This window comes from Pecten maximus, chromosome 7 (genome assembly GCF_902652985.1).
Source record: "Pecten maximus chromosome 7, xPecMax1.1, whole genome shotgun sequence".
Classification (NCBI taxonomy): Eukaryota; Metazoa; Mollusca; class Bivalvia; order Pectinida; family Pectinidae; genus Pecten; species Pecten maximus.
Window position 1 is genome coordinate 12,989,627 of NC_047021.1, and position 22,511 is coordinate 13,012,137.

General features: G+C 33.6%; 1 protein-coding gene across 1 annotated transcript; it reads right to left on the reverse strand.

The window, feature by feature from the left end:
• Positions 1-8,821: 8,821 nt before the first annotated feature.
• LOC117331654 (m7GpppX diphosphatase-like) lies at positions 8,822-17,346 on the reverse strand. The gene is made up of 4 exons (XM_033890482.1): positions 16,993-17,346; positions 10,916-11,061; positions 10,425-10,649; positions 8,822-9,131 (listed from the first exon to the last, which is right to left on the reverse strand). Exons 1-4 carry the CDS (start codon positions 17,309-17,311, stop codon positions 8,862-8,864), a joined length of 960 nt encoding a protein of 319 aa, XP_033746373.1. The 5' UTR covers positions 17,312-17,346; the 3' UTR covers positions 8,822-8,861.
• Between the last annotated feature and the right edge of the window lie 5,165 nt (positions 17,347-22,511).

The window sequence follows — 22,511 nt, forward strand, 5'->3', positions numbered from 1 at the left end:
AAAGTCGGTTAAATATTTTAGCATATTTGACCCGCGACCTTGAATGTAGGTCTATGTAACTCATTTGAAAAAAAAAAAAATAAAAATAAATAGCACATACTTAATAAGAATATGACACAATATAAAGAAGATCAAACCAAAACGACAGCCGAATAACATGAAAATAAACAATAAATCCTGGTAGACATTTATAATTCAGCAATAGCTATATACGGCACGAGACAAATGACCATAGAAAGACGTCATACCTCTCCTTTAAAACACAATCAGGACTACCTTTATCTAAAATAAATCCCTAATGTTTCCTACAGAAACATTTAATTGTGTAATTAAACCAATAAATAATAACACATTTGATACTGAGCGATCAGAAACAACAAGAAATATCAACGTATTAACAGAACCGTTATCTAACTCCAAAACGAGGCAGCAATAGGAACAAAAATACAGATTTGAAAGAATAAGTGAAGAAAGAGCGGATGGTGAACCTGGAAACCAAGTGATGTTGACAAATACTGACCGTACTAAACGTTATAACAGAAGTATCTTAACGCAATCAGCATGTCAATCATAAAACTTTCTCGTAGACTTCAACAATCAGCATTTCTCGAAACTGTTAAAATCTTAACGTCAGTAGCTATTACACAAGTACTAATTTCCTAAGAGGGCTACAACACAATTATTTATTTGTTAGTTCACCGCGTACACCGCCACATTTGGGGGCACGGCTCCGAAGCGGCACAGATGTGACAGAGGTGAGGAATTATTTTTAGTATGTTGTTGTTTAATTAAGGTATCACTCGTAGTAAATATTATACCACGGAACCCAGGGATGTCTAAGGTATCTCTCGTAGTAAATATTATACCACGGAACCCAGGGATGTCTAAGGTATCACTCGTAGTAAATATTATACCACGGAACCCAGGGATGTCTAAGGTATCACTCGTAGTAAATATTATACCACGGAACCCAGGGATGTCTAAGGTATCTCTAGACGTCATCAGATTGAATGTATGCTGTGCCTTCCACAACATTTGCTAGATCGACAAAATTACCAAACGAGCATGGTGAAAATGTCATTTCTCTAATAACTGTATTGCTTTCAATCAGGCATAATGCTCGAAAAGTGTTTGCGAATGATAAAAATTTCCTTTTAAGCACGTTAAATCTTTAAAGAGAACACCTTAAATTACACATTTACTATCACATTTTCTGTGTTGCCCAGGGGACACGACTGTCTGTGGGAAGAGTACTGTCTGTGGCAAAGAAGGTCACGACTGTCTGTGGGAAAGAAGGTCACGACTGTCTGTGGCAAAGAAGGTCACGACTGTCTGTGGCAAAGAAGGTCACGACTGTAAGCAGTTTAAAGCATCGACTTTGTTGTATTTACTTTACAGATGGCTTCATCAAATCTCCTTCGTGAAGACGATGCCACGGCTGTACGAACACGTACAATTGGAATCATCGCTGGCACGACATGTCAAGAAGTATGATGGTATCCAACACCAATGCTGTCACTGCGGAAAATCCTTCACGGCACAAGTTTCCCTCCAACAACATATATTTACTTCTCTTCCTTCTAGAGTAAACTCTGACTGCGTTAAAATTAGCGTAAAGGCAGTGAAGAAATGGCTCAGCGGGAAAATAAGCGCGGGAATCGGTAACATAATCATTACGTCGTCTCTTTGTGACGTTGCCACATTCAAAGGACTGATTAACGCAATTTAGCGTTTTCTCCTGTTACTCGACGATCTCTGTACAAAAAGCTAATGCCAAGTGAGTATTTTGTCAAACACTAAACTGAAGATTGCGGAATTGATTGAATATTTAACTTCTCCACGAGTTAAAGCCACATACTCCCAAACAACCTAAAATTCTAGTTGCACACATGTATTAATGACAATCCAAGATGCTCATTCAAGCTCTCCTAACATTAAAATGACCACTGGCCTGGACGCTTGACCGGGGGAGTCCTTGAGACATCAGTGTATAAAAATAACTCGCCGCATTTTTATTTATCGCGAGATTTGTCATGGAGCCGAGAACGAGGCTATAACAACGTGCACTCCACATAAACTACACATTGGTGAAGTTGACAATGTTCAAAAGCTAACCAGTAATCCAATAGACGTCCGGCAAAATCGGAATTCGAGTCTATTCCCTTTTCTTCTCTCACTAAGTTCCAACGAATCATTTCCTTTCCTAAAAAAATACTTGGGTTTTGCCGATTACACTCCCGTTTGCGTCTTTTTTTTTGGCAGAATCTGTCCGCAGTTGCATTGTGGGACTAATTTTCAAAGAAACTTGGCCCGGCAGCCACAGTTATTATTTTTGGGAATTCCCCGTATGCTTTCATAAATACACATTTTCTTTCAGTTTCTGATTCACGATAATCTGTTAGGTATGTATCAAGTCCGAAAACTGAATCAAAGTACTGAAAGTACTGTAGGAGGCGTTAGTCAGATGTAAAAGGAGATATTTGAAATAAAGCAAGAATACAGATTAAACTGATATCAACATGACTAAACATTTCCACTTAAGTGTGTCAAACCAACCGGACATAATGGTTTTCACAGTCCTGATGAATGTAATGGTTTAGACTGTTCCGATGTACATAATGGTTTTAACCATCTTAAAAGTTGCAAACCTACTTCTAAAAGTAGTTAAACATTTCTTATTTCAATCAAACCTTTACTTAAAAAGTCGAACATTTAAATTTTTTTCAAATCAACTTCTACTTAGGTACATGTCATTAACATTCATACTTTAAACCATCTTTTATACTTAAGTAGTTCAAAATTTGCATTTATGTGTTTAAAACAAACTTATATTTTATAGGCCTGGGTATTAGAAATGTCGAAACAATATGATATGCATTTCGATAAGTTATAACAATACACGATATGTATTGAAAATACAGGGAGTGTCTGCTACTTTTTTGTTGAAAGTGTGCAATGTTTTTCAATATCTTGTAAACAAAATTGTTTATTCCTTTCTATTTTGATCTTAGAATAATATCAAAATTAGATTGACGGCTTTTAAAAGTTATTACACTTTTTTTTCAACAAAGACCTCATTTTTAAGGACAATTATTTCAAAATTATATCAATTCCATCTATTTTAATAGATCCAATGGCAATATTAACAATAAACTGTGATTTGTGATTTGTTGCTTTTTAATTTACCACCAAGATGTAGATAATAGCCTAGTAGCTATAGGTACTGTATATAAATATACAGCGTTTTACATACAAAATATTGAAGAAAACTTTCATATTTGATATCAATTCAATATGATTGTATAAGGCCCTTGGGGTGGGGAAAGAACCCTGGGCTAATTTTTAAATCAGGATTGTGTTCATCTCTTGGTGTCCAGCAAGATTATGGAGTTGGGATCTGAATGGTTTCACAGATAAAACAAGAGGCCCAGAGGGCCTGTATCGCTCACCTGGTTTTATGAGATATGAAACAAGAATGATGCTTAAGTTTATTTGTCAATATATCATAAGCATTTTATATGGGTACATGTACATTGGTTTATTGTTATTCTAAAAATGTCAATTTAGCGAAATTGACCTATTTTGGTCCCATCCTTCAGCCCCCGGGAGGTTAACCCCAACATTCGTAAAATTTTGAATACCCACCCCATAACCATGCTACCATACGAATGTAGGTTTTATACCAAATTGTGCAATTAATCCATGAAATGAAATTGACTTTGGGTACAACCCCATAGGGATTGCTACCATACCAATGTGAGTTATATCCATAACTTAGTTTCAGAGAAACCAATTGACCCCTTTTGACCCTGCCCCCGGGGGTCAACCCCACCATTTTTACAATTTTGAATCCCTACCCAAAAGGATGCTACCAGTCAAGTATGAGCTATATCGATTGCTTAGTTATTTCTGTCAATTGAGCCAAATTGATCCCTTTTGAGCCAACAATTGAATTGCAATTTATGGATAATTTTTGATTTTGGCAAGAAAACATTCTTTAAAGGGCATGTCTGCATCATTTTTAATAATTTGCCCTTGAAACTTCGCACACACCTTCATAAGAGCCGGTTCTTTAAAATGTGAATGAAGGTCAAGGTCAGAGAGATAAACTCAATATTTGTAGCCAGTCACACATGTTACATGTATCTGTTTGCCAAATATCTAGCCTTCGTGTGTATGTGCAGTTTTGGGTCATTTTTTTCATTTTGGTAGGAATTTCTTTTTAAAAGTGCCATATCTGCGTCATTTGGATTATTTGACCTTGATACATTGCACACACCTTTAAAAGGGCTGATTCTTTAAAATGTGACCCAAATTAATAATTTTGAAAGAACTTTGAATTTTCTTCATCATTTGACCCCCGTGACCTTGAATGAAGGTCAAGGTCAAATATAAGTATAACATTTGTAGCCAGCCATACGTTATCTATGCGCCAAACATCAAGCCTTCATGTGTATATTATAGATAAAAGAGCAGAAACCTTTATTCTGCAATTTTGGATTATTTTTTAATTTTGGCTGGAGAAAATAGCTTTATGATTCTTTTCCAAGTGCCATATCTTTCTGCCATATTTTTATCTGATGACAATAAAATATGCACATTCTGTTTCAGTGGACTATGTTCTTTCATACGAAATGAAAAAAATAATCAATATAAGATTTTTATTTTTGACATTCGAACCCATAACAAGTCGTTGGCCTTGACATTCTCTGACAATATATCATTGAGAAAAGTTTGCCCTAACCACGTGCTAACCAATTTCCAATGAAAATGAAACAAATTATGCTAAAATATGTGTGATGAGTTTCCTACATAAACTATAGTAAAATGTATCCTCTCCCCAGGGAGAATACGACACATAGGGGGCCATGAAATTAACAATTTTGATAAAAACAGCTTAAGAATCTTTTGTACACCATTCTGCGATATCTTGGTCTTAAGAAGAAGACCGACGCATGACGACAGATCAAATTATAATGGTGTATATTATGAGCTGAATGTCAAAGGATTGTAAACTCTGTACAAATTGTATATTATCAGGCAGTCAGCCTAAATGTATGTTTCATATCTACCATATTAGAAGTTTGATGTTTTGTACGATATACACGTATATATATACTTAATTTTTACACATACATTAAAGGAGTTAGCTACTTTCATAAATTAAGATGTTTTTTCTAGAGTTTACTAGGCCGGATGAAATATGATCATGAGCAATCAGTATGGTAAATATGAGATTTGATAAAATGCCTCTCGTAGTCAACCAATCATGATCACTCAACTTCTTTTTGTAGGAGTCAATATTATATGTAGGAGAATTAAACTCTCGTGATGTCTGTTGCACATAAGTACAAAGAAATACATTATCACTTAAGCCGAAAAAATTCACACTTAAGTAGCAATAACACATAATAGTCAAAAACCCAATATATGTGATCAGTGATAAGAAACAGTACTTATAAGCATTTTTGGCAATTTATCCTGAAACAGCTATAGCCTTCCATATTTGACATCCCACAGATTGTTGCTTGTATATATATATAGTTTTAAAGGTCAACATTGGAAAAAACCTAAATGGTTATACATGAATTCATAATGAATAGAATTATTGACAAAAAAGTTTCATTTATTTTCACACTTTCTGGAGACCAATAAGGAGATTGATGATCATTTTAAGGGATTTGTTCGTGACATGAAAATCAAACATTTTTAATGAAATTTCAAAAGCAAATATAGATTTATTTTGTAAGTTATGGGGAATATTGATATTTGAGAAAGTCTTATATTATATGGATTGTATATCGATTGCCAATAGATATACGTGTATTTATCATTTTACATGAAAACAACAAAAAGTTATATTACATGAAAACAACAAAAAGTTTTACTAATACGTTAAAATGCAATTGGTATACATTTTGTTAATAACTTAATCTACAATTACTTTGTATTGTTTAAATATTCTATGTAATACAAACATTTCACAGCTTGGTGCATACAAATGTATATATATATATTACATGAAAACATTTGAAAAGGTTGAATCGTGAGCTGAATAATATATAAATAAGACAAGCTGGTTCAATAATAATTTAGCATTTTCATATATATTACGAGTGCGAGTAGCTACTGCAGTAAACCTTATCACAAAAATCCAGATTCTGTATATTGTCTCTGTCGGGGAAGGTACAGCACAAATGACCACCACGACAGATATGTGCCAGTTTTCTTAGTTTTAAAAAATAAACGATCGAATTCCATCACGCAGGTCTACCGATTCATAGATTTGAAATACAGGGACTTCGATCAGTTATCGCAGTAATCCGAAGGGTTCTGGTGTTGATATCGCCCTAAAGCTGATTAAAGTCTGCATATAGTATATAGCAAGATCGTCAGAAAATTCGGACTATAATCGCAGTAGATATTGTGATTTTGTGGTCTGGCCAGGCTTGAACAACTTATCGTAAACAGTTTCGTCCTAAATAAACAAACGCTTATTTCAGTGGGTCAACAAACAGATTTAAACTTTGTAAGCAACTTGCCTTTAATTCATAATGATAGGTATTAATTTCTAGCGACAATCATCACACTTTGATGCTTCGTGTGAAGCCCGTGTCCACGTGCCTCCATTTTGACAGAGTGCTCGCTCACGTAAACAGACGGAACACGTGATCGCTAAATATCGGACCAAATCTCATAAAATCTCGTGAACAAACTACCAAGTTGTAAACAAAAGAAATGTTGTTAGCCAAAACCCGGAGGGTATTATGAAAATCGGGAATTTGTTTGCGCTTGGTTGTTATGCCGTCTTTATTCCTAGTAGTTAAACAAGTGTCCTCTGTTCTGTAAAGTAACGTCAGAATATCGCAGTTATCTCCCTTCAATCAGTATTTTCGATATAGATTTGCAAAAATCGATGCAGGTGTAGATATTTACAAGACATTATTCTTATTGTTTATTCAAAATAGTTCCTGAAATGTTCACAACATTATCAGCATAGTTAATACATTTCTGTGCATATATACTTTGAATGACGGACTACAATGACGTGCCTCATACTTGGACTAATAAGCGAATCATTACCCCTAGTTACAGAAATTACCACCAGAGGTCTCAAATTCCGGGCTTCCGCCGAAGAGAAATTTATACTGAATATACCTTTTTTCATGTAATAGCACTTTATTTGTAGTCTTGATAGTTTTCATAAATGTATATATAGTTCAACTACATCATATATGAACCGAAAGAAACTACAAAATGAACTGTGAAAGGAAATATAACCAAAATGAAAGTGAGAGATTGTGACGTCACAACTCGTAGGTGATTGTAATATGGCAGGCGTAAACGCCTCCATAAAAAAGCTCAAAATGTAAACATTGATATATGTTTCTTTGGGAGTATGTGGCTTTAAGCTAACAACAAATGGCTGAAGCGTATAGAACAGTTGACCACGTCACTACTAAATCTGTGTCAATAACCCGCTGTGCTTGACAACCTTCATTAATCCGAGACGGAAATTGTGGTTGTGAATATATCAATTAATTGAAAACGTAAAATGTATTAAACAAAACTACTGAGTTGTTTCTTTTAATTTTGTTAACAATACTAGTGTCTAAAAATAGATTCACAGGAACTATATGATCTTAGCAACCATGGATGTCGTAGCAGAGACATATATACAGATATATGTCTCTGGTCGTAGTTACCAACGTAACAACACATCCCGACTTTTATTTTCTCTGTAAGGTATATTTCAATGATTTGTTTGTTGTAAATATATGCATTGAATGGTGTTTTATTGCGTTTACGTTGGTATGAACGCAATGAGATAGACGTGTTAAATATATAGTACTAACGCAGGGATTACGTTTTAGGCATCCCTGTTCCCTGGTAAAGTATTTGTTACGAGTGATAACTTATGGGCACAATATCAACATGATTCCCCACCTCTGTCACATCTGTGCCGCTTCGGGGCCGTGCCCCCAAATGTGGCGGTATACACGGTGTAAATAGCTATAGTAATATTTGAAATGGATAGGTATGTAAACGCTCACGTAGTTATGCTGAGAATATATTTTTGGGATATAATTTGGTGATAATGCGTCCACGAGTGTTAACTTATTGGTCAGTTGGTACTTTGAAGTGTCTTCCATAGCATGTTGCTCTGATACAGCGCTGCCGTGCATGTAATAGCAGAACAATGTCAAACGACCCTGTATGAACATTCGGATCTCTGCGATTTAATCAATCACATTTTGTTTGCAATTAATTTCCCAAATTGTACCTCTACGAATAACGACGTCACAGACAGCAGGTGACCAACCATTGCATATAAAGTATACGAAATAGATTATTGTGGACCTGGGAGTTAGTGAAGGAAGTGAGCATACAATCAAATTGCCATCACATATTGATAACTCTTACCAAGTTTGTAATATTTCAAACGGCAATTAAACAAATCATGCTCAAAAAACGTGATTTCCAAACAAACTTTAGTACATTTAACCCTCCTAAGACAAAAAAAATCAATGAAAATTGTTCAGAGGTTTCTAAGAAAAGGTCAAAAATGAAAAAAATGTTTACCGACACTCGATGACAGACAAAATGAGATTAGAATAGGTCACTTTAGACTTTATCTCAAGTGACCTTGTACTAGGAATTAGACATACCACTCATAAATACAATGGCAGGTATACAAATACTATATCAACTTCATAACCTAAAAAGTTACTAATTAATGTTCTGATATGAATTGTGTCAAGATATATCTTTGTCATGCAAATTGTTTGACCTAACCAGAGGGTAAGGAACCACTAAAGACTTTCATTTTGTTATATTTATTGTTTCATACAAAAGAAATTCTAATCAAAGTATCCAGTTTCCTTGTACTTCAAGTACAGTCCATCACATTCTCGAACTTTGAACACGATACTTTTTTGCTGGTAGTAGTCTGATTTGATTGTGATATTTTCTATGATGTCCTGTAAAAGATGGGCTCTGTCTGCCTCGAAACCTGGTGCATCTAGTGCAAGATGTGTAAAGTGTACATGAAAATGATGGTATGATGGTTGGTAGTGTACATACATCCGAAGCTTACTTGGCTTTACTCCAAACTCTTTTCTTATCGCCTCCTGTAATGCAAAACACAATGCTATACAAAAAGCACATAGACACACTTTTTAACATACAATATAAAAGAGGCCCATGGGCCTTAACAGTCATTTGAGTTTCAAAATATTTCTGTCAATTGACCCTTTTTTTACCCTACTCATCAGCCTCTGGCCGTCAGATGGGCCAACAACTGCATCAACTGCCCTCCAAAACTGCTAGATTACCTGTCCCTGGGGCAAACTAAGATTATTTGATTCTGCCTTATTTGGGTCAAGAGAAGAAGAATTTGTTGTCCCTCCCCATAGGCCCCATGTCAATTTGACCTCTTTTGGGCCCGCCTCTCAGTCCCCTGGGGGGTGGGGACCATATATTTCATATTTATGGTTAACCATTGGCCATGGAGGGTTTCTGCAAAATTTCATTAAAATTGGTTCAGGGGTTTCTGCGAAGCAGTCGAAAATGTTAATTGTTTAAAGATGCACATCAGACGCTCGGCATCGTAGGACGGATTAAAGGCGATTACAATAGGAAACTTGAGACTTTGTCTCATGTGACCTAATAAAACATTGCTCCGCGAATAAATGACAACTTGGCTTGCCATATGTTTCGCTCACCTGCTTCTTATGCAACTTTGAAGTTGATGTAAGTTATGTATGCAGATATGAAGCTGATTAAACCACTTTATTCAATCAACAGAGTATTCTTAGCTTATTCATCTAAATAAATTGCAGCCCTTCATTCGATCATACTAGCCAAATTAAAGGTCTCTGCATCTCTTGTTCAACAATAAATCATTGTTTTAAGCATTTTAACAGTCTACCTCTGTGACCATGAATGTAGTGTAATTTCTCTTGTGATTTTTATGACTGATCATGGTTTCACTATAACATGGAAATCTTTCAGAAGTTACTGATATTACAGCAGATTGAAAATAATAAAATGAAGACCATCAAATGTATCAACAATAAAAAGCTAGATACCTTAAACATAAAAATCACATTTTCCCTCATTTTGGTGAATTTTTGTTTGTTTTTGTTTTTTGTTTGGTTTCAGATGTTTTCCTTTCTGTTCATGATTGATCAATAATCGATGATGACTAATGCGTTGAAAGTAATTCCCAACAATTATTCAATTAAAACATACTTAGAAAAGACTAATTTTAAATAAAAATCTAATTACGAAACATTCCATGAATCTAACATATCTTAATATCTAGCAACTTCTACATTAAATAAATCTTCTGAAATAACTTTTTTAACTACTGTGTGTATAAACCATTGTCTGGCTGAATCTTGCTATACAGTGCTACATACCATTCCCTTGTGCAGGATATTGTTGAGCAAAGGTAGGTGTGTATGATTGAGGTCTCTCAATGACAGAACTTCCCTGGTGTGCACAATAGCCACCAGATAGAGTTGACTCAACTCCTTTCTGTTCCATTTCATATCTGGTAACAGTATAAATCCATCCTTCGGACATGCATCTTCAAAAACTATCCTGTCTGACTCACTCTTCTTATCCAATATATTGTACACCCACTAAAACAATGAAAATGTATTATGATAATTTATTTTGTCAATTGAATGACATTTAGTAAAAATAGAATTATATAAAGAATAACACATCATTTCAGTGTAATTTTAAAATGCTACTTTTTCAACTTGTAAAATCATGCTTCAGGCTATTTGGACAAAAAAATGATATCAAAAAAAAGTACTTGATCGGGTGTATAATAAATGTTCTAAAACAATAGACATTTTGACAGAGGATTTAACAATTTTTAAATTATAAATTGACCACTTACTTGTATACTGAATTTCTGTTCCTGTAAATATGGCTTAGTGACATTCTCATACATTTCTTTAGTTTCACATATGGCAAAAGTCTTTTGTTGTCTGTACTTTGACAAGTGCTTCTCTGTTGCAGGACAAATCAAAGTGGCTTTCACAGCTGGAAAATAAGTATACTGAGTCAATAATGTCCGAGTACATTTTTTGTCGTAACTACATTTCCCAAAAATAAGTATACTGAGACAATAAAGTCATGGTACATATTTTGTCGTAACTACATTTCCCGAAAATAAGAGGGAAGAAACACATTGACACCATATAACAAACAAAGCATACCACCTACAACACTGCCCACAGAGCATGAAGGCAACATGCATGTTATACAACACTAGTAAGATCTTTGGTGGAGTATACATGGGACCCTCACACAGCTAGAGAGGTACTAGCCTGCAGATTAAAAAGAATGAGGAGGAGATATCATGGAAATGTCCACACTTATTCAAAATGTCTGAAAATGATGCAATACATGATATACTCATTCCTCACAGGACACTCATTAGGCACACCCATGTAAGAGGAGTGGGTTGGTGGGACTGATCTTTGGCTCGGAAGCTTAAGGTAGATCCGGTGATTATCACAGGAACATGTTTTCCCTTTTCTTCCACATTGGGCCCTAAATAAAGCCCAACGGTGTTGGTATTGAGAGTCTCAGGTTGTGATTTAAGTAAATCTTAAGAAAACTGAAGGAGTAGTGGAAAAGGAGAGGGTCAGTGTGGCATGTACATAGTGTTATATATATGGTCTCTTTCACTCAGCTGATGGAGCATGCTTCTTTGCCTGAGGAGGTATACGTGGAGCCAGGGATTATCACACCAGAGACCTGGGTTCCATTCCTGTCAGGACACTAGACAGGAAGGTGTATTTCCCTGGAGTTTTTTCACACAAAATAAGCCTGACCTTAATAGGTATTTCAGGCTTATTTTATAATAACAACAGAACTCTTCACACCCAAAGGGTGCGAGAGTGAAGCTCTCCTAACTATAACGCGTATAAGCTACATTTCCAATCAATCCTATACCTCAGTAGAGTCGGCCATGTGTGAAATCTTGTTTCCAACATGACAAGCTCGAGATGTCAATAATTTCTTTCTCGTCATAACAAATAACTGAAAGTCACTTCAAATCATTTAATTCTTGAAATTATCCACACAACTCATGTCAAAGTAAAGATTATCTTAAAATGTACCATTTCTATTTTCATTTTGACTGACGAGGCAAATATATTTTTCGAAATTGTTTGGCTCAAGATATTTTGTTGGTTACCAAAATCGGTACCCTCCTAGCTTTCAGTACAGATCAAAATGAAGCAAGAGTTGAATAAGATGTTATTTTGCTGCCCTCTGCAGTATACATTACAGTTTTTAATTGTTTTACCATTTAAGATAACAGCTAAATTTATATATATACATATTTCCAGGAAAACCCTGCATAAAATTGTCACAAGAATTTGATGTGAAAGATTAATATGCTACTGCATATTTTTTGAGAGTTTTTCCTCATACAAATAAAATAAAAAAATAGATGAAAATTAAATTGGTTACCATAGAATATTTTATATTTCATTTACATGACATAGTATATCTATAATTTATTTCATTTGAAATAAATGATAATCAATGGGGAAACAATTCAATATCCTTTGATATATTCTAAGTAGGTGATATTTACTGCAGTAGTTGCTGTAATTATAAAACAGACAGCAAAAGTTTATCAAAACTTAAGCTTGTATTATATCAATTAAATTTCATAACTAGAAAATCTTAATGTGTCCACCTCTTTACTGCATATTATGATTATCGTCACAAGGCTTCATGAAATAGACAGTAAGTTATCATGGTACAGTGTACATGTTCATCATATCAATTATGTACACGAAGAAATTCTGTTTGAACTGCTTGTATTAGTCTAACTTCCGAAACCTATGAGATGTTTTATTACACACTTTTGCATTAGTTTTCAATGTGTAAGTATAGCTAGAGCAAGAATGTTATCATAAATCAAGAAAATTTGAAGAGAAAGTGGACTTTGTAAATGTTGTCCTTATGTGGAAAATGAAGCCTCTTTTTATGACTAATTGTCCAATATGCACTCACTTCAGATTTTAACTTCTGGATGTTTATAATTTATCTCAAATAATATATTGTCTCGGTGATTTTGCTTTCTGTGAAATGTTCTGTGATGTAATTAGATGGGAGATAACTTGTAATCAATCTTTTAAACCATACTGGTGAGTCTTCGCTTGATAATCTTGATAAAGTGCTTTCATTTTTATTTCCTGACAATGAGATTTTCTGAAAAAGTCTATACAATGGCAAAAATTGTTTTCTTTCCACAAAAACGTCCAAGTGTTCGCTCAAATTTTATTTTCCTGTATTCTGGAGATTGAATTTGCTGCTTGTACTCTCAGTTTTTAGAATCACAATAAAATAAACAGACGTAATAATTTATACAATTGTTTCTGATTCTTTAATTAGGAAGTCTAACTTTTGTGAAAGGTGTACTGTTTAGGGCCTAAAGCTACATAATGGATGAGCTGCAAGGATCACAACAACTATCACGAAATGAAGAAAGTTTAATGATCAATTAACATTGAATCAAATAATAACTATAATTTTACTAATTTATTATAAGTGTGTTATTGTTCAGGTCGTCACTGTTATGTATCAGATTTACATTGGATATATATATATACATGCCAGGTACATATGTGTGCTTCTTCATTTACTCTTTGCTGATATTTTTGCCAATATATATATATTGACTCTAATAATTCGAACTCACACTTATTTAATGAAGCACAATTTTATATAATTTGAACAGGTTCATCAATATTTAATTTGTTCTAACTGACTGAAGATTTACCACATCTATAATGAAAATCTTGTTGTACTGTCTCAACTGTTACATTCCTACATAGAATATATGAAATGTGACAGAGAATGATGATGTCATTTTGCAGTGCATACCATTGCAGTCATCTGGAATCAGATCAGTACCGGCACGCATGCATTAGCCTAGAAGAATTTCCATTTTGGATTGTCCATACATGTATAACATATAGTTTATATATATAATTATAATACAAGGTGTTTACTTTTTTTGTTTTTCTTTTTTAGTAGAGCTGTCATTGAAATGAGTTTGCGTATCGATATTTATATAAAAAAAATATAATGATATACTAGTATCAATATAAATCGAACCATTGGTGTTGAGATGAGAATGTCAAATAAAGTTTATCATTCAATAAAAAAGGCTTTCTAGTTGTTGTTTTGACATTGGAATTAACACAGTTCCAACGTAGAAATAATGCACTTGCACCATCTGTTCTCAGTTTACTCAAAAGAAATCATGCATGGTGCAGACTGCAAAAGTTAAAGACGCCTTACGATCCTTAAGCCATGCTTTTTCAATTGGTAATGCGTTTTTGAGACCCTAGCTAAAGGGGAATAATAACGTTTAAAATGGAACTGGAATACAGAATTTACAAAATTATACCTTCTCATTATTTGTAATTATGTTTAATGTTTGTAAGATCGTTTTTAACTGAATTGAGTTAAGAAGCATGATGTGAAAATATACGAAAATGATTCTTTCAGAAATCCGAGGGGACTGTTTTTGTGTATTACACAATACAGTTGTAGGCAAAATGGCTGCTCTCAACTAGCTATAGGCCTAGCGAGAACGGACAAGAGTAGGAAGACAGAGATATCAATGAAAGTATTGATATAGTATCTGAAGATGAGAATCGACAATACACTGATTTCATTTGTAATGATGACAGCTCTATTTTCTTGAAATTTTTTTTTTAACATTGTTATGACATCACTGTTGCCAAATGATCTTAAGCGAAATTAGGATTCCTGATCTGGTATATCAATAGGTTGAAAACACCCTCGGAGTGTCGAGACTGTACAGGGGAATGAGAATTGGTTATAATTATACAGTCTGTGTATTTGGACCTATCAAAGTGTAATGATATTAAAGTGGTAATCTAGCCCCATCCTCTAAAACATACATAAACAAAGGCTGTGACAAATTCTCAGGTTCCTTTGTTCCCATCCTGATTAAAAGGTCATAATAAGTGGGTCAGGTGATTAGCTGTGCTTTTCCAAGGCTTTACCTTCATTCACATTATATAATCAGACATGCCCCGGTGAAACATTTTAATAGGATTTAATAGGAGATATAATGGATGCAGACACACAATGCGAAGGTTCATATCGCAGGGATCGACACTAACAGTGAAATCTGTTCAGGCTGCCAGAATGTCCAGACCAGCAGCCCGGCTGCCAACATTTTCAGCCAAAATTATGTATATATAATGTCCAGCTAAAATTGTCCTTGTTTACTTCAATAATTTTATTTCCAAAACTGTTTATTAAAACCTGTTGGTGTAAGATCTAATATTTGAATGAACTAGACAACAGGAAACTGCATTTTAGGGACCTTCCTCCAAATCCCCTAGGAGGGGTTTCAACATTGGCAGCCCAGGCTGCCACATTTCAAATCCTGGCAGCCCAAGGGGCCAGCGGTCTGTCAAGGCGATTAAGTCAGTGTCAACCCCTGCATCTACTCCAATAATATTAGATGTTTACATGTAACAAGGTGAATTGTACATACTTTGTATTTACTATATATGTTATTGGTTTCCTAATGCTTAGTATAGTAGTCGTGGATCACATGATAATCACGTGATCTCGAATATTTTGTATACGCTATATTAGTGTCATTTTTACGAGTTAGTTTTATTAACATTTCTAATATAATTCAGATCATCATTGATATGTACTAAAATTAAGGAAAATGTAAAACATTAATTTCCGGAACCTTCCGATCTATTTTTGACCAATCGGGTTGGAGCGGTCAGTTTAAATACAAGGCCTTTGTTACTGGTCAGTACAATATCAGACAGCTGACAATCAACAGGTGGATCAAGTTTTCAAGTTTCTCCAGTAATCTATTCCGGATCAAAATATATATAATAGTGAGTAACACATCTATTTATGATTCAGTATAAGTATTTGCAAAATAGTTAGTAGATATAGAGACCATTAGATCGTTTTGTAAATTCGTTTTAGCTATACATGTATTTGTGTTGATTTCTATTTATATGTGGTGAATTATATTTATAGATATAAAGCTCATTGCAAGTGTCTATGAGTATATTAATAACCTGTATATGATAACACACGTGATGGTGTAATGGATAACACCGAAGCTTTATAATTGAATCCAAGTCTCGTATTTATGAGATCGAATCCCGGAGACTAGTAAATTTTATTTATGTTGTATTTTATAATATTGAAATGTACATTTACTCACATGTTAGTGTGTGATTGAACACTTGTATATTTGTTACCACAGGTTGTTGAAATCAATTCACAACAAGAAAATGTAACGGTGAACTCCCATCTTAACCTTACTTAGGGTGAGTTATACTGTTTATTAGATTACGTTAAATACTATTGTCGTATTATAACATACTGTCACTCACAGGGTATTTTATGACAGGTATATAAGTTCATATGTAATCTGAACGTACATGAAATGAATGAGTATATGTAAGTGTATGAATAACTTGATTAATGTAATTTAGTGAATGCAATTACATTATTATCAAAATGTTATCATTTACCATTCTTTTATTATTTTTATCATGAATAATTGATTTGTCAAATATATTGTCTGCGAGGAACTGAATGTTTTTCTAATATGTTTGCAGACAAATGCCAGAAACCACGTGATGGACAATAAATAACATGGAATGAAAACATCTTGTGTATGTGATTTGTACATGTGACATACACGACAGGAAACTTTTGACAGGCTGTCATGTCGCAATATCCACCAATGCAATCAGGTGGAATAAGACCTCATATACGTATAAGAGTACCCCTGTATCGTGATTTTCTTTTTACGTTTATTATAGGATATTTCGAAATCTTATAATTATATGAGTATGTTCTCGTCCCGATGTCAATTTAATACTATCTTAGTGTTAATCAATGACCTCTAGATCGTACTTAGCATACCATTTAGGTGATGTGGAAGTTGTGCTTCATACGTAGAATAAATGTCATTTTTGAGTGTTTCCTTCAAAGTGGTATCTTCAGAAACCAGTTGGGTCATTGTGTTCCTGTCGAACGGTGTTTTTTCCATCAAAACAACAGCATCTTCTCCTGAAATTTTGGTGTGCAAAAACAAGCATTTTTCTCGGGAATTGTCATTCAAAACCTCAACTATTTCTATATTGCCTAGATTATTGAACTTGTCATCAGATTCCTCTTCATCATGGAGCTTTCGTTTTTTAGTTACTAAATCCATCGCCTTTTCTTCGTTCATTGCCGCCATGTTTCGACTTTTCTATCTCCGACACGAAAAAGAGTGTGTTTTCAAGGCGCATTCGATTGCGATCATTGTGCTAGGTAGTGACTAATTTCATAACGGACCTGTCGGTTTGTACGGACAAACCCTTTCGTCAATTTTAATTGTAACATATTACTTGTATAAAATCTTGACGGGCATACGGAAGTTAATTAAGCCATTGAAAGACTTAGAGTAAGTATTGTTATATCAATTAATATGGATATTCAGGCTTACAGCCTGACTCCATTTATTTATTGTTATAATCATTGCATTTTTTATATGAATTACTGTATTTTAATCACTTTTATTCGTTTTATACATTCATGTCGATATGGATATATAGGCTTACAGCTAGCATCCATATTTATCGTATATGTATCTACACTTGAGATTAACAGTTTTATTAATGAACCAATATATATTCTACCGAATGAAATAATGAATTGTGTCAAAATGCTTAAAGAAAGGCTGTTGGTGACGATTTGCTATATATGTAATCAGCTATTGACATAATGATGCCGTTATATGTAGAATTATTTAATCATTTTTTAAATACTGGTCATGTGCCCGAATCTCGACTCATGGGAACTATATTATCCCCGGTTTTTTTTTAAATAATGGTAGTTTGTATGATCCCCATAACTTTGATTAGTTGCCTGGGTAAATTGTATAGCTATACGTGTATATTATATAAACGAACGTTTAAATAAATATGCTGATAATGTTGAACTCGATCTCGAAATTCAGGCAGGATTTGGAAGAAACCATTCCACAATTGACCATATCTTATCTCTAATTGAATTAACTAAACATTTGAAGAAAACAAAAACAAAACAAAACAAAACAAAAAAACAATTATTTTGCGCCTTTATAGATTTTGAAAAAGCATTTGATAGTGTATGGCGATTCGGTCTTTGGAATAAACTTTAAATCAATAGTATAGATTGCAAATGTTTTCGGATTATCAAAAATATGTACAATGGTACCAAGGCCTAAGTAAATAAAGATGGTGTATTCTCAAATGTATGTTGTGGTACTTCCTGGTCCGACAAGGCGATGATCTATCTCCGTTTTTATTTTCACTTTTTCTTAACGATTTAGAAGATTTTATTAAGTCACATGACTGTAAAGGTTTGTCTTATATAAGTGACAAATTAGAACAAGAATTGAATATATATATATTTGAAATTGTATGTAATTCTGTACGCGGATGACAATATATTACTATCAGAAACTGCTGATGATTTGCAAATTCTAACCTTTAGCATCTTAAAGTAAATACCAGCTAACCAAAATAATGATTTTTGGAAGGAAAAGAATTCCTGATGATTTGAATTTTACATACGGTGAAAATAATCCTGTGGAAATAATCAAAGAATTTAAGTATTTGGAGTTTATTTTTGTAGACTGGTTCAACAAAATGACAAACCACTTCATCCCCCTTTGTTTATGAACAACAACCCACTAACAGAGGTAACATGCCACAAACACCTAGATGTCTTTATCTCGTTTAATGGAGGGTGGACTGATCATGTTCAATATATAATAAACAAAGCTTCCAAAAAAAATAGGCATTTTAAGAAAACTGAAATTTTCCATTGACAGAAAAACGCTTCAAACTATTTACTTTACTTTTATTCGACCTTTGTTAGAATATGGGGATGTGGTATGGGACAATATAACGACAGGCCAAAGCCATCTGTCATTAGAAAACATTCAACTCGAAGCAGCCAGGATTGTACATGTAACTGGGGCTACTAAATTAACTAGTCATGAGAGATTGTATTTAGAAACTGGTTTGGACCCTCTTATTGAAAGAAGACGAAAACATAAAATAACACAACTTCACAAGATTGTTCATGGTCAGTGTCCCTCCTATTTAACTAACATACTCCCCGCTGGTCATTCTGACATTCACTCTCACGATACTAGAAACGCAAATAAATTCTGTCAAATAAGATGTCGTACTAAACTCTATAAAGACTCTTTTCTATCTTCCTCTGTTGACTTATGGAACGCTCTTCCGGACGACGTTAAGCATAACCCATCACTTACTAACCTTAAGAAGTCTGTGTATGTCAACTATAATCACAGTAATCTTGTTCCATCCTATTACTATTATTGCATAAGTAGATTTGGCCAAATTCACCACGCTCGGCTGAGGATGAACTGTAGTTCCCTTAATAGCCACTTATTTTTACGTAACTTAACTAAAAGTCCCATGTGTTCTTGTAACCGTTCTGATGAAACTACTGAACACTTTCTCCTCTTTTGTCCTAACTTCGAACAATTAAGACTACAATGTTTTACTAATCTTCCACCTGAGAATAATTTAAATCTGCTGCTGTATGGAAATCCTGATATGCCAGATCAATATAACTTAGGTATTTTTGACTCTGTCCAACAATTTATCTGTAAGTCGAAACGATTTTAGGGCAAGATTTATTTACTTTATTTTATTATTATGTAATTATTGCGTTTGTTTAAACAATGTACATTAACTTTGAAACCTATGTTGTTCGACAACACTTGTGACATTTAGACTTAATGAGTCCTGTTTATACTGAAATTAATATATAGACTTCAACACTCTTGCATTTTACAGGATATCAGTATACTTTTTGATTGGAATCAACATAAGGTAATTTAGAGATTTCCAATGTATTTAATGCATCCTTATATAGAGTAATGCAGTTCTTTTTGTTATTCTCTTCGCAACCACTTTCTTTCGATGCACCCCTTCTGCCCTCCCCTCCCTGATTTCTTCTTCTTTTCTGTCTATTATGCTATCAAAATATATGTAACAGTGCCGTCCTACTACCAGATTTATTAATAAGGAGACGAATTGATATAAGTACTTATGTACTTATTTTCGAATCCTTTTTGTTGATTATTGTATTTTTTTGTCACTGCCATATTTTGAATAAAATACTGTTTAAACTAACAAAATTTAATATCAAACAACTATATAATTTTTTGTCTATACCACAATAAAACTATTTAAAAAAACGACATCAATGCTTAAATGTAGAGATCATAATTTGTCTATAGATTGTCAACTTGACATATTTGATAACGCTATCAAGCCTATTGTTTTATTTATATGGATATAATTAATTTTCTTTGTTTTCATGGTAAATACTCCAATGTGATTGGTCGAAAAATTCTTTTCATTCTTCTATGAAAGAAATTCCGAGAATGGCGCGAAAAATGTGACGTCACAATACCACAACTGACGTTGCGTATTGATTCGAGAAAAAGAATCCCATTTAAAACCAGTAAAATTGTACATAAAACATGTTTTAAATTAGAAAATCATTTTCAAAAATTAATTATAAGCGTTGATGTCATTTTTTTTAGTTTCATCGGGATATGAAACAAATTTTGTTTGCAAACTTCTGTAAGAATCCGCTACGCGGATTGATACAGTTTGCAAACAAAGTTTGTTTCATACCCCGATGAAACTAAAAAAAAATGAAATCAATGCTTAAATAATTAATTGTCCAGTTTTTGTACGCAGAATGCGGCTTTCTGATTGGTTGAGATTTTTTTCATACCTCTATGAAAAAAATCCAAAAATGGCGCGAAATATGTGACGTCACAATACGGCCATTGACATTGCCAATTTCAAAAGTTAATCATAAGCGTTGATGTCATTTTTTTTACAGTTTCATAGGGGTATGAAAAAAATGTTTGCAAACTTTTGTAAGACGCGGATTCATACAGTTTGCAAACATTTTTTTTCATACCCCAATGAAACTAAAAATGACATCAATGCTTTTAAAGTTAAGTTTGGGGTTTTTGTAACTATAAACTTATTCAACGTTTACACCTAAAATTTTGTAAACATATTCTTAATGTTAAAACGTCTACGCCAAATTTTATGATATACATTTTATGGAAAACGGTTCCCACTTAATATCACGGTTAAAGTCAGAATGGTTGGATTTGGGGTTAAATTGACTAAAAATAATAAGAATAAGCTAAGCAACAAACTATTAACAGTTGTGTCATATTACAACTCGCCTTGGTTGAAATAAGTGAAAAATATATTTGAAGAATGTAGCTTACCCGGTATCAGATACATTATTAATGTATATTTAATAAGATTTTTTTTCAAGTATAAATTTGCTGAAGAGTACTATATTTTATAAACATAAGGCAATTCTTTCATCCAACTGGAGAAATGAAATTTTTACTTCCAATAAATGAATCAATTATATCATCTATAAGTCTGAACTCTGTTTAGAGAATTATTTACTAGAACTCCCTCCCAAACTAGCCAAAGCGTACTGTTAATTTAGAGTAGGTAATACAAAAATACCAATCAAAAGTGGTATAGATGGTCTAATATACCACGTAAAAATAGAATATGCACTTTATGTAATTTAAGAGAAATAGACGACCAATTGTATTATTTATTTAACTTTGATCAACAACTTATACTCAATAACAGACAGAAATATATGTTTAGATATTATTATGATAGACCAAATACATTTAGATTTCATACATTATTCAATTACGTAACTCAAAATGAACTTATTGCATTGGCTAAATTTATTTTTGATATAAATGAGATTATTAATTCCCGATTCTGATTTCCATCGTTTTACCATGTATCATTGTTATCTATTTGTTAATGTTCATATTCTCAGCAATGTGTTTGTTTATTTAAATCAATTTTATTGCAGATAAAAGCAAATGGATTGGACAAAAGTTGTACAACTTACTTACGTCCTTTCCGTAACAAGGGAATATATACAAAATTTGTCACGCAACATATTATTTTAACTTATATTGTATTTTAACGAAGACGGGAATAAAGATAGAAAGGGGCAAAACAGATAAGGAACACCAACGAAAACAGAATGTGGAGTTTTGTCAGATGAAAAACATGTATGTGGTTTATCTGGTCTTGTCGACGTATGTAGACTACTTTTCTAACACACAAGTCCTTCTGCTTTCTAATGTTCGTAACATCATGTGCTCAGTATCGTTCTCCATGTTCACTCGTAATCCTTCTTTGGTCTCACTTCGAATACATATCCTTGGCTACCTTCGCCGACATGACCAGTGAAACCAGGTTCACCGTCAATACGACATGAACTTTACAGATATATAAATACGATAATTGATACATTTTAATGGTACTCATACACAGTTGGTGTTGGAAGGAAGGGTT

Coding starts and splice junctions, on each gene's coding strand:
- LOC117331654 (XM_033890482.1), bottom strand. CDS start 17,311: ATGGCGGCAATGAACGAAGAAAAGGCGATGGATTTAGTAACTAAAAAA. Junction 10,650..10,915: donor AACAGAAATTCAGTATACAA/GTAAGTGGTCAA, acceptor TCATTGTTTTAG/TGGGTGTACAATATATTGGA. Junction 9,132..10,424: donor ATATCCTGCACAAGGGAATG/GTATGTAGCACT, acceptor TTTGCATTACAG/GAGGCGATAAGAAAAGAGTT.